This window comes from Echinops telfairi, unplaced genomic scaffold (genome assembly GCF_000313985.2).
Source record: "Echinops telfairi isolate 266 unplaced genomic scaffold, ASM31398v2 ScPeMD7_70;HRSCAF=299, whole genome shotgun sequence".
NCBI lineage: Eukaryota > Metazoa > Chordata > Mammalia > Afrosoricida > Tenrecidae > Echinops > Echinops telfairi.
This window is the reverse complement of record NW_022103968.1, coordinates 33939444-33953270: the sequence shown is the minus strand read 5'-3', so window position 1 is coordinate 33953270 and position 13827 is coordinate 33939444. Positions and strand designations below refer to the sequence as shown.

Here is a 13827-nt window from a genome sequence, read left to right as displayed (position 1 = left end):
CTCTCTGGATGGCATCCTTCCTCTTACATCGTTCCCACACTTTTCTGCCAGAGGGTCAGTGTGTACCAGGCTTTTTGAATCATCCTTCCCAGCACTTGGCTCAACCTTGAATGCTTACTCCGCCATGGCCCTTCTCTTATTCACAACCAGTGGGCTTACTTTTGTGGCTCCCTTGTCCCCAATCAGATTTCCCAAACTTGTGAAGGATGCAGATGTGGTGAGACATCTGAGGAAAGAGAAGGAGGACCATTCCCTGGTTAACTAAGTGTGAGGAGTGCCGCTCTGGAGGTCTGCTTTGAAGAACTGAGATGCTGTTTAGCACATGCAGCGGAAAGCCTGCCAAACGCTGTAGTAGCAATGGGCTTCGTTCCTTTGTGCTGCGGTTTTCCTGTTTCACTGTGTTTCTTGTTGTCTTTGTCAGGGTTTTCTCTCTCAGATTGTGATGCCCCACCCCTGCTGCTAGGGTTGCAGAAAAAAATCCACTTTGGAAAATTCCCACGAGATCCCAGTTAACGGGAATGGACTGGATTGTAAAAGATATTTTGTCACTAGAGACGCAAGCTAAATTGTATCTTTCTTAAGCATGTGTATTTATTATAAAGGTAGCATAACCATATTTCAGAAAACTTAGGGAAAAGAAGATTATTTTAAAGCATATATCATGCCAAGGTCAAACACAAGGTGAATTACAGGGGCGCTTAACCTCAGGTCCCCAGGTAAAATTCAGGGCTCCATGGAAACAATTTCCATCATTATTTTCACTAACCTCTGGCTATAAGTAAGCCTTTCTTCCCATTATCAATACAGGCAATAGACCTCACAGCCATGCTGTCAGAACCTGTACCTTGGTCTCCGATAGAAACCACAGATTTCTCATGTAACAGACAGTTGTTTCTTGTTATCTCCCAAGAATTACTTATGGTCACGGCAATAAAGGATCACCTACATTCTTATGTCACTAGTTTGCTTTTTTATGGTTGATAACTATCTTCAATTTTTTTTCCTTTGTCCTTTTTATTTTGTGTCATGCATTTAAAACGTCCTTCAGAGAAGGTATCTGACCGCCACACGCTGCTAAAGGGAAGACAGGCCCATGACATTAAAAAAGATCAAGAATCCCTGCTCTATTAATATTTTACTATCTAATCTTTTAAGCATATCATTTATATGTATACACTGAAAATATTTACATAAGCATATAGACATGTATATAGGATATGTGTTTACATATGTAAATGCCTACACAATTCTGAATCCCCTGTTCAAGAAAGATAAGTCACGAGTTTTTTTTCCCATGTCTCCTTCTCACAGAACCCTGCCACAATTGACTGACTCCTCTCCTCTGTTGCTGGGCTTTGAGGTTGCTTCCTGTTTTCAGTTCATGCGAGTGGCTATATTTTGGATGATGTCTTTGTGCTGAATTCCCAGAGTAGATAAATCACATCCCCAGACCCTTGCTGACTCATAACGTATGATATCACCTCCCAGTCATTCCAGTGGGACATAGAGGCCCATGACCTCCGTGGCAGCAAACATTCCAGTTTCCCAAAGTTTCTAAGCCTGTTTTCGTTCATCTGATTTATGGTTCAGATAAAGTCTGTTGAAGAAAACAAAAACTTTATTTAAACCAACAACAGTCCTCTTTGTCCAGAGGGATTCTAGCATTTTCTCAAGGTCAGAGGCCCTTGCACTGTTGTTGTAAGAAGATGAGGGCCATGATTTCCTAGCAGAGACTCACTTTTCCAAAACGGATGGGCTGCTGCACCTCTTCAGCCCTTCGGGATTGATGCTGCTTCTCCCGGAAGCTTGCCCGGTATCCTGGGTGGCAGAGTACCGCCCCCAGACCCCCTAGGGCTGCTTCTAATGGCTCCCCATGCCTCCTCTAGGAATGGGGACATAGGCCCATGTCTTGCTGTTGCATTTCAAATGAATCTAGATTTTCTTTTTCCTCCTGACGAGTGACTTGGAATCGGCCACCTCTCTGGAAGTGCCTGTGAGAGAGCGTCAGAAGGCAGTTGTGAAAGCCACGCAGGGAAAGTCAGAAGCTCGGCAGCTGTAGTCGTTTACCTTGCTGTTTTTCAGGCTCATCAGTTAGCCTCCTTGCAGGCTCAGGCCTCCACTGGTGGACCTGCCAACCCGACCCCGGCCACCAATGAAGAAGAGGAGGATGAAGAGGATGAATATGATTACGACTATGAATCCCTGTCTGATGGTAAGAGACCCGTGCCATGCCGCAGGAGGACACGTGCCTGGCTGAGCTGCTTTGTGGATTTGGTGTGGGCTCTCTTTCCCTAAAGAAGTCTGGAGTCCCAAAGATATAACTGGATGTAATACAGTCCAGTCACAACTCGAGGACCAAGCAACCAAGCGTGGTGCTGCTGGCCCTGCAGCCTCCACTCAGGGAACGCAGGGGAGGGGGTGTGGGAAGTAACATCAGAGCCAGTCTTTTTTTTTTTTTTAATCATTTTATCGGGGGCTCTTACAGCTCTTATAACAATCCACACATCAGTTGTCTCAAGCACATTTGTACATTGGTTGCCATCATTATTTTATAGATATTTACTTTCCAATTGAGCCCTTGGTATCAGCTCCTCTTTTCTCCCCCAGAGTCATTCTTAAAATGGGGTTACTACGAAGAAGAGGTGGGATTGCGGCGAGACTGGCTGAATTGTCGTTCTCTCCTGTCCCGCCTGCAGGCGTCAGTGTCACACTGCTGTACTCCTGCTCCACTCCTTTCACTACTTGGCAGGGTGACTCTCTAGGGGCCAGGAAAGAAAGAAGCTTCACTTCCCTCCTCCCTCTCTCTTTCTCCCGTTATTAGACCAAGGAGACCAGTTAGTTGCTTAGTCCTGCTCCCTCCCCCTGGCCCCCCAATGAAGCACTGTGGGGGTGCTGACTAATGGCCCAATTGTCCTAAGTACAGACAACAAGGGAAGGGCTCTTCTTACCTTTGAATTAGGCTTCAAGGGTGTTGCTTCTGCACTAAACCAATGTCCCTTGCAGGGCTGACCCTAAAGTGTTTTCTCAGATACTGTTCTTGATGGTTGACTTCAAATTTGGCACCTTCTGAAAGACAGCAATGTAGTCATGATAAAATGCCGAGGCTCCTATTTATATCCTGTTATATACGTAAAATGGTATAGTTTCTATATAGAAGTATTATTTGGCTAAAAATGCAGGTATGCCCTGGCCAGCAACTATGCACAGCCACGCCACTCTACCTACACCAGATATCTGCTTCTTGCAATCCAGGGCTGTCTTCTGGTCCCATTTGGATCTCACGTACCTGTCATGACCAGCAGTCACAGGCTGGCCCCTGTCCTCTACCATACCCCCAAATACAATACCAGACCGTGTTCATTAGTAGCTGCCTCTAGTAAGTGTTGATTGCTTCGTGCCTTCAATGAAAAGCCAGTTTCCTTCACCTGAAACCCGATCACATCATTCAAAGCCAGAGGCATACACTCTGGTGGCGATGCTGGAAAAGTGTGGAACAGCTAACTGTCACGTCGGTGGTTCAAACACACCAGCTTCTTCTCAGGAGAAAGATGAGGCCACTGCTCCTGTAAAGACTGACACCCCCAGACACCTTGCAGGAGGTCTCTTTGGGTCAGTGTTGGCTCCAGGGCAGAGGGTGGGTCTTCTATGCTCACGGAGGGGTGTGAAAAGGAAGAAAATTAGAGGGAAGCGAGATCATTTCTTTGAATGTATTCCTGAAAAGTTATGGTAAAGTAAAACATTTTTATACTGATGTATTCTTGTCCCTGAATCTCTACTATAGTTATGGTGTGGTCCCCCCAGGCAAGAACAAAATTTTTCATTTAGAAACCACGCTTAAGAAACCAACCAATCCAAATGCCATTTACCCACCGGACTAGCTAAATTCACTGTCTGTCGTGAAGCACTCACATGCTTTCTCTGTGTCTTGGAAAGCAGGAAAGGAGGAGGCTCTAAAAATTATCATTACAGATGTTTTGGACTATTAAGAGTAACAGATAAGTGAACAAATACTGGGGGATCCCCCCCCCCAGTTTGTTTTTACTTGAGAGAGTAGAATTTACCCTAGCTCCTCAATTTTTAACTGTTGCGTGCTGTTTTAAATCTGCGTGTATGTATGTGGAGCAGGGCGGGGCATTAAATAGATGAGATTGTGCACCGTGGACGCGACCACCACCAGGCTCTATCTGTCCTGTGAGCTGAGACCACAGGCAATGCCTTCCTGCCTTTCTGGGCTCAGGTCCCTCAGATGGGCCGTGAAAGGGATCCGCTCGGTGTTTGCCGAAGTCCTTCTTTTCTCCAGCGCTAACACGGGGCTCCTGGATGACTAAGCCCCTGGTCACCACATGAGTATTTCCCATTCCTTTTAAAGGGTCCTCTGACCCGAGTTCCCAAATAAGCCTTTCGTTTGTCCCTCAGAGGCTTCCTTACGCTCCTGTTAAAGATAATGCCCACTATGACTGGTGGTGCCTCTGGGTTTCTCTCTGTTGTCTCCCCGCCTCCTGCTGAAATGAGACCAGTCATCACCCCGCACACCTGGACACGCCACGGACAGATTCTCCGGGGCACCTCAGTGGTTTCTAAACGTCCTAGCATGTTGTGTCCCTTTGAGGATCAGATGGAAGCTGCGGCCAGTCTCCCCCAAGAAATACATGTGTTCCCCAAATTCTCTGCAAAAATTTGCAGGAGTTCCTAGGCTTCCTGAGACCCTTGTAGGCATCCCAGGCCAAGACCCTGTCAGAGGGTGGTCGGTTATCTATGTCATGGTCTTCAGTGCATATGTCTATAAGGGAATTCATCGACAGCCCTTTTTGATCTGACCACAAAGTTACATCAAGAAGACCCTAAGCCCCAATCAGAGCCAAACTCTCCACCACCACCCTACTCCACCCCCTCGAGTATGTGCTACAGAGGACAGCACTAAACCTACAGGTTGGGAAGAGGGGCCGGCCTGCCACACCCACACAGAAGCAGACCAAGAAGGAAGAAGAGGGTGAGGGACTAGACCCCATATCGGCACACCAAGCCCTGAGGATGGCATCCCTGCACGGAGCCGCTAAGGCACAGAGGACTGTAGGGCCAACAACAGCTCAGGACATGGCGTCCCTTCCCTGGAGCATACAGCCATAGAGGACAATACTGGGGACACACAGTGGGGAGTGTGTCTGGCCTGACTGGCCCCCAGTGGGGCAAACCAAGAAGGGAACATAACAGATCAGCAACAGGAGCAAAGCCAAGCCACAAAACCCCTGAGGAGCCCCCAAAATAGACTTCAGGCTAGGAGGGGCAGTTCCCGGGACCTCTCAGGACCTGTGGGGCGATTGTCATAAAGGTCATTGGACAGACATGGAATTATGTATGCTTTTAAGTTTTGTTTTTGTTTTGTTTTGTGGGGGGCTGGGGGAATTGCTAGGTTTTTCCTCTTTTAATCTTTTTGTTTGTTTTCTTTTTATTCAATGTTTTATTTTCCTTTTGTTTGGTCTCTGTTTCTGTTGTTTTGCTGACCTATATAAGATAAGCATGGGAAGCAAGCCGGAGGAGAAAGCGACAGGACGGAAGGTTCTGGAGGGACCTGGGGGGAGGGGGAGGCAGGGGGAAGGAGCGGTGAGCAAACAACACCATAGACAAGGGAACAACTAGGGAATTAAAAGCAACAATTAAGAGGACATAGAGATCTTGGTGCTGTTGGGGTACCAGCAATCTAACTAAGAGGAATTACTAAGAGGCAGAAGATGGGCAAGCATGATGATGGGGCAGGTGGAAGGTAAAAGGAAACAGTAAAGATCTAAGAAGCAAAGCTATGGACAAGTATAAACAGAGCTGAGCACTTATATAAATATATTAATTCATAAAAATAGAGGTATTAGCCTATGTACATATCTTTATATGGCATTACATTGGGGAAGTAGATGGACTTTGGGCCTCTGCTCAAGGTCTCCCTCAATGCAAGAGCACTTTGTTCTAGCAACCTGGCATTCTGTGATGCTCATCCTCCTGACACGATTGCTGAAGACAAAAAGGGTTCACAAGCAAATGTGATGAAGAAAGCTGATGGTGCCCGACTATCCAATGATATAGCATTTGGGGTCTTAAAGGCTGGAAGTTAAACAAGTAGCCATCTAGCAGAGAAGCAACGAGCACACGTGGAAGAAGCGCACCAGCCTTTACGATCATGAGGTGTCGACAGGATCAGGTAACGGGCACCAGAAGACCCAAAACAAAAAAACCATATTGTTGAGAACAAGAGGGGTCAGAGCAGAGACCCCAAACCAATCTGTAGATAATAGGACATCTCCTCACAGAAGGGTCTCAAGGAAGGGATGAGTCAACCAGGGCACAGTCTAGCACCGATTAAACACAATGTTCCTCTGGTTCTTTGAGGCTTCCTTACACACACACACACACACACACACACACCGCTATCATGACCCCAGTCCTGCCATTCAGTTCTGCCTAGACCAGAGCATGTCCTCTGGTACAGATAAGAGGTCACGACACACAGAATCCAGGTCAGAAAAACCCTCAGGAAGAGAAAAGGGAGTATAGATACCAGGACAATAGGGGGAAGGAGGGGAGAACGGGGGTGGGGGTGAGGGGCATCAAATGACGGACATATAAACACCACCCCCCACCAAAGGGGATGAACAACAGAAATGTGGGTGAAGGTAGACAGCGGTCAGTGTAAGATATGAAAATAATAATTTATAATGTATCAAGGGGTCATGAGGGTAGGAGCTTGGGGGAGAGAGAGAAAACAGAGGAGCTGATACCAAGAGCTGAAATAGAAAGTAAATGTTTAGAAAATGATGATGGCAACCAATGTACAAATGTGCTTGATACAATTGATGTATGCAATGTTATAAAAGCTGTAAGAGCCCCCAATAAAATGATTTTTTTTTAAAGGAGAAGACCCTAAGGGCATTACAAACAAGGCTCCTATAGTTCTGGAACCACTATGCCTTTTGGATCATAAAGCCTTAATATATATTTAACTGAATTTAGCTAAGTGAACTCAGATTCGTCTTTTCTCTGAACATTGCTGTTTTACCTTGTCCGCTTTGAGCACCAGTTCAGAAAGCACCAATTTTCATTTCCTCCTAAACACAGACATAATCTATTGCCCTAGCGGTCGGCTTGAAGCTAACCTATCAACTCATTCCTAGACATTTGAAACAGACTGGTTGGGAGTCTGAGTCGGTAGTAGCTTTCAGCATGACTCTCCTTAACAGCGTTTGCACTGGTTTTTCATGCTAGTATTGCGTCTATTTTGTCCGAAGAGCAAATCCGTAGATGGGTTCTTGTTGCACTTACCTTGTAGCAGAAGCTGTTTGCACTTGTGAGCTTTGCCTCCAGCCTTGGACTACATTACTTGGCTTTTTTGACTTGATTCTCCTTACCTTTACCCACTTTCTGATTCTGTTTTTCTGTAGCAGATGGCCTTACTGCTTCTCCTGCTCCTAACAGTCAGGAAGGTAAACGCCATTCCAGCCGGCACTTTAACTGCATGGATGTCAGCATTCTGTGTCCAGTGCCTTAGGCCTGATAGCATGAAGTGGTGACACTTATGTGAAGAAAAATGTCATGAGACGGTTGCTCGCGTTGACATGTTGGCAATCTGCATGGCTCTGATGTGGTATAAGAATATTTTGGTCTAAGCATTTGGGGCTTTGGCGACATAGTACGCCGTGGGTGAGACATTGGTGTTCTTGTCTTTCCGTTTGCAAAGAGCGTAATCATGGGCTCTCCTTAACACGTTTAGAGTTGCCTGGAGTAGACATACTGCAAAAAGGGCACAGGTATATGGTTATCTGCCATGTTTTAGATATCTCTTCATCCCTATCTGCTAGATTATCACATGTCAAATTCATCATCAACCATGAAAATGTTACTCTCCAATGACTTTTACTTGTGAAAACTTGGAAGGAGCCCTGTGGCGCAGTGGTTAAAGCACTCGGCTGCTAACTGAAAGGCCGGCAGTGCGAAACCCATTCAAAGATGCTGTTGTTTGCATTGCATATTATTTGCACTGCAAATAACTAGCCCTCCCCGAACACCACCCCATGTGACATGGGAAAAGAAACTACAAGGAGTTCAAAGTGAAAGTGAGTCAATCATGCGTGTATTTCTTGAAAAGAGTGCTGGTGGCATAGTGGGTTACACATTGGCCTCAAGGTCGGAGGTTCAAGCCCACCGACCGATCACTCTCCAAGAGTCTTTGTACTCCCATAGATACTTCTAGGCTCCGATCCCCCCAGGGACAGTTCTGTGCTGTCCTGTGAGGGTCGCTCAGAGCTGGAGGTGACTTGACGGCAGAGAGGTTGGTTGAGTTTGCTCTCCCAAAAGTGCTTCAGCCACTAGGTCCTTCCCACACATGTGGGCTGTCAGCTTCTTCCCCGGGGTCTCGTTTTGCACTGTTGCGATCACCTGTGTGCGAAAGGCTCTTGCTCACGTAGATTATATCGAATGTGCTATCCAAACCACCCTAGTAACATTGGCCAAGTCCATCAGAAGGAACGTTCCAGCCATCCTGTTGGTAACATGTAGCCAGAGGCTCCGCCTGGCCAAGAAGCACAAATATGGGGGTCAGGGATCCCTGCTTGGGATGCAGACTTTTAGCTGTTGAGCGAAGCATTCAGTTCTTGGTTGTTGAGCCTGCCAACTCCTTTTCAGACAATATTCTGGAAGACCGACCTGAGAATAAGTCCTGCAGTGACAAGCTTCAGTTCGAGTATAACGAAGAGCTCCCCAAGAGGATAAAGAAAGCAGACAGCGCTGCCTGCAGCAAAGGGAAGGTGCGTGGAGGGTGTCTGGGGCGTTAACCTTGGATCACGGGACTCTAGTCAGTTTCAGGTGGGATTCCCACACCCTCCCTCTCCCTTCCCTTCACCATCCCTTCGATGCCCCAGCCCACGGGATGGTTTAGTGAAGACCTTAGAAAATTGATATGGATCGGCATAAAGCAAGGTTGACCCTAATGGTGACGTGAGAGAGAGGCGGCTTAGGAAGAGCTTTGAGGTGAGTGCATCGACTTGCTACAGAGAACAATCCTTCTTCCCTTTGGTAGGTTTATGACATGGAGCTGGGGGAAGAATTTTATCTTCCTCAGAATAAGAAGGAAAGCAGGCAGATTGAACCAGAGCTTTCGGACCTTGTCATCTACTGCCAAGCAGTAAAATTTCCAGGTAAGAATAGATGATCTCTTCTGTAACACAGAAGATAATGCAAGGTTAAAAAATATGCCATTTTGGTGAATGCTCTCAAAATAGCCCAGCTGTGTTGCTGTAACCATTGTTAGGCTAGTTTCTAAATGTTGATTGGTATTGTTCTTTGTGGTGCCGCTCATAGGGAAACTACCGCCCGCTGTCCGTTGTTCAGAGCACAGGTTAGCTTTTCATGAGAGCCAATAGTAAGAGCGACAATAATGCTTCATAGCAAAAAGCTTTTAACTATGTAAGTCTCCAAATGTGTGCTAAGTTCTTTATGTACATGATCTTATTGAGCATTCATAGTCATTAATGAGGTGGATAGTATGATCACAGTCTTCATTAAAAAGAAGTCTTGGAGAGAAGTCATTTATTTACCCAAAGTCTTAGAATGTATCCATTAAAAACCTTTTGTTTGAAAGCAGCGAAACTTGGCTTAAGTAGAGAGAGCAATATATTTATTGGCTCCTGTATCAAAAAAGAAGGATGTCAGGTTTCAGGTCCAGCATGCCCCAGGGAGCATTCTTTCTCTCCCCGCATTTCTCACTCTGGCTCCACTGTGTTGGCTCCATTCCCTTGGCGGTTCCCAGCTGACTCCAGCAAGCTGGCACTACCTGCAGTCTTTTTTCCAGACCTTCCAGTGGTGGTGTCACCATTTCTCACTGAGTCCTTTGCCCATCCCTGAAACAATAAATGTTTCCCCAAAAAAGGCAATAAACGTATCGGGGTTGGGGGGAGTGGCAGTTCTCTGATGGGCTGGAGTGTAAGTCGTGGGTCCCATTTCTGAGCTTGACAGCCAGGTTCCACCTAAGGCTGAGAGTTCCATGCAAAAGAGAGTATCCCACATTGGGCCATTTATACAAGTACAGTGAACTTATTATGTTCATCTAGTTAATAGAAGGTAGAATCATGACCCTGAAGCCTATCTGACTCCAAAGCCCTGCCTTTCATCAATACACAGCCCTGTCTCACTGCAAGAGTGTGTTCCTGAGCCAACTCATTTCTGTGTTTCCATGGGAAGGGGGGGGTGAGAATCAGGAGGTAGAGGGCAACCACTACTGTCTACAACAGATGACGATCAGAAAAATTCAGCCCTCCGATAATAAAGGATTTCCTTACACAAGACATCTTAGGACAGGATGACAGGTGGGCTGGAACTCCAGTCTGAATGTTCATCAATAGAGCATACAAATGTGTCCTAAAGAGGGGAATTAAAATGCCAACTCTCTTGTTGTCAAAATGATCTGAACTCAGGTTCTGGATCCCAAGAGGCGTATTTTTAGGCACCAGTTCTAACGCTGTCCCCCCAAAAATGGGATCAAGATCTTGTGTTGCTAACAAATTAGTTAGGTGGTTGGTTTTAACGCCCACAGAAAAATCAGGATTTCTAAAGAGAGATGAAACTTCGCATTTTCTGGTAAATTGCTTCATAAATACCTATCGGGCTCCTGCAAGCAGAATCCCACAGAACGTCTCTCTCAAAGCTCAGCTACCCATCAGGCATCCCAGCATCGATGTCTAAACCAGAAGCATTCTCATTCACAGTCGCAGGAAAAACACCGAGAGGCTGAAAGACGGGAAAATTAGTTGGAGAGACAGACACAGCTGAGAGAGAGAGGCAGCCATCAGACCGCCATGGAGGTTTAAATGCCACCCCACCATGTAGTGACCTTGGCTTTGAGCAGTTATGTACTTCTCTGCCCCTCGGGGCACATAATATGTGACAGGGGAGGAACAGTGCAGTCTTGGGCTGTTGTAAAGGTCAGTGATAAAGTATCTAATGTGACTCACACATTACCTAGAAAATACGTAGCTCTCGGGAAATTTTATAATCTTGGCCCTGTTGCTGTCGTCAGAAGAAGGGACAAGAGGGCAGATCCAGGCTATTTCTCTTGCTCCTACCTTGTCCAGACCCCATTTCCTCCGCCCAGGGTTCTTTCCTTTCTATTGACCACCCAACCTCGTTTTCTTGCCTTCTTCCGCTGCCCTCAAAGGAGCCCTGACGGCACTCTAGGATAAGCCCTGGACTGCTAACCACAAGATCAGCAGTTCAAACCTACCAGATGCTCCTTAGGAGAAAAATGAGGCTGTTTGCTTCCATAAATATTTACAGGCTTGGAAACCCTTTTAAAGGGTCTCTGTGAGTCAGAATCAACTCAGTGAGTGTAGATATCTCAAGAACACAAGGTTCTTTACACAGGGAACCCCAGCAGGGGCAGCGGCAGGGAGTGGGGGGTGCTGTGTGCTGGTATGTGCCCAGATATGTGCAAACCCTTGGATGAACATGTTGTCTCAGTCTGGCCCGTCATCAGCTTGACTTGAGAGAAAATCCATTCATTATTTCATTACCTCCTCGCATGGCGAGCAGATTCACACAGATGTTTAAAGTAAACTTGAGAACACACCAGTCCAAGACTACATCATTTGAGTGAGAGAAAAGAAAAAAATATATTTCAGTTCGACCTGAAACTTGAATCCTAACATCTGCTAGTGTCTGAGCACTTTCCCTGAACAAGACCCTCTCCGAAGTACGTGCGTACACGATCTCCTTTAGTCCTGACCACAGCCCCTTTACAGAAGAGGAAGGAGTGGCTCGGAGAGACTAAGGAACTCACGTGAGGGCCCCAGGCTTAGGAACACGGTTTAAACCCAAGTGTGTCCCATTCTCAAATCTCCGCTCCTTAACCCTGCTCGATCCTGCTGCCAAGGTGGTGTTCTTGGTAAGAGGATTTTCAAAGAGGACCTCCTGAGAGCTCCTTCAGCTCCAGGAAGTCATCTCTAGTGGTGCGACTGCGCAGTGAGAAGGATTTGGAGGCCACCTGGGAGCTGAGAGAAGTCTTACCAGTGCCTTCAAATCACTCTTTCTACATCAGAGCCACGTTTGCATGCCCTTGTATATTTATTTCCTCCTCCTACACATCCGTGTGAAGTTCCTACTGTGGGCAAGGCTCAAAGGATCCTGAAAGACAAGCCCTGAAACATCGTGATGAGCATGATGTTCCTGCTCCCTCCTCACACCCGCCCCATGCTCGAGTTCCTATCAGTACACCCACTTTGAAGGCAAGCAGACTGAGGAACAGAGCCGTTTGATGAGGAGTCAAAATTCACACGAGCAAGATTTGAACTCAGAGTCCTGACCCTGAAGCTCAGGCGCCTAACCATTCTCCCATGTCCCTCAATGGGCAATTAGCCCCTGAGTAATTAAACTTTGACAGCAATTCTTCCTGGTAAAGAGTAGCTGTGATGCCCACACGGCGTTGTGGTCATTCTGTAACGAGCTTGCTCTTTTCACCGCATGCCATTGTTGCCTATAGACAAGAGGCTTGGTCCAAGTTGCCCACGGGATGGGCATTAAAACACTACCAAGGCTGGGAGGGTCTCTGGGAGCAACAAGACTTCAGAAACAAACATGAGCGGGGTGGAAAATGTTGCATTCCCCTGCTTGTAGTGGGGCTTATTTATTTTCATTTTTATGGGAACAGGCCTGTCAACTTTGAATGCTTCTGGCTCTGGCCGAGGAAAAGAAAGGAAAAGCAGGAAGTCCATTTTTGGCAACAATCCAGGCAGAATGAGCCCAGGGGAGACAGCATCTTTTAACAAGACATCTGGAAAAAGTAAAGTCACCTTCTTCCAAAATCTCTGCCTGACTCTGCATGGCTAGACGATTCAGACCTGTGCCTGCCCAAGCGCCGCCCTGGCGTTTTTAAATATGTTTTTGGTTGTTTTGGTGGTGGTGGGGTGGTGGGGTGGTGGTGGGGGTAGTGGGGTGTGTGTGTGTGTGTGTGTGTTTTACTTTCATGAACGTCCATTTTGCCTCACTGTGGTATTATTTTTTTTAAATCACCCGTTCACAAGTTTAACTTCCCGAAAACAACCTTGTACTGAGGATGTTCAAACAGTGTCCGCCCCCAAAGTAAAACGCAGAGCCAAACACATTTTCAGGTTTCCTGGAACCCGTGGTTGTGGCAGAAGATAAATAACTCCATTTCACTTCTAATTATATTTCATGGTAAAAATTATGAATTCTCCTCATTAAAAACTCACACAACAGGATATTCTTAAAATTCGTTTCCATTCTCGTTCCACTCCCCAGAAGGAACCACCATTAACTGTCATCTTCGCTTCAGGGGAAATGAGGTCCTTTTGAAGATCGTTGAAACAGGACGTACCTGAACATACTCGTACGACTTTTCTACTTGTTCAAGGCGTTCCTGTGACGCTTACACCTCAGTGTCACTCCTTGTGATGGAGAAACCCTCCCCACACTTGCTCTTCTAGATTTTAGCTAATTGGGGGGGGGGTTGTTGTTACCATAAAGAACAACACTGTGTTATTGTATTGTGTGACTATGTCAGTAAACCCCCGTCACCACGTCCGTCTTGCTCATAGCAACCCTACAGCACAGGCTAGACTGGCTCCTGTGAGTTTCCAAGACTAACTCTTTTTTTTTAAATAATTTTATTAAAGGGGCTCATACAACTCCTATCACAATCCATACATACATCAAGTGTGTAAAGCACATTTGTACATTCATTGCCCTCATCATCCTTAAAACATTTGCTCTCTACTTAAGCCCCTGGCGGTCAGCTCTTCATTTTTTCCCCTCCCTGCTCCCCCCTCCCTCATG

At 46.4% G+C, this 13827-nt stretch overlaps 1 protein-coding gene across 1 annotated transcript in view; it reads left to right on the top strand.

The window, feature by feature from the left end:
* PLCE1 (phospholipase C epsilon 1) overlaps window positions 1–13827 on the top strand; it is a 333692-nt gene that overhangs the window by 282384 nt on the left and 37481 nt on the right. The window contains exons 20-23 of the mRNA XM_004701341.2: window positions 2083–2212; window positions 8668–8789; window positions 9062–9179; window positions 12683–12814. Of these exons, the coding sequence (XP_004701398.1) occupies window positions 2083–2212; window positions 8668–8789; window positions 9062–9179; window positions 12683–12814 (502 nt within the window). The remainder of the gene's footprint in view (window positions 1–2082; window positions 2213–8667; window positions 8790–9061; window positions 9180–12682; window positions 12815–13827) is intronic.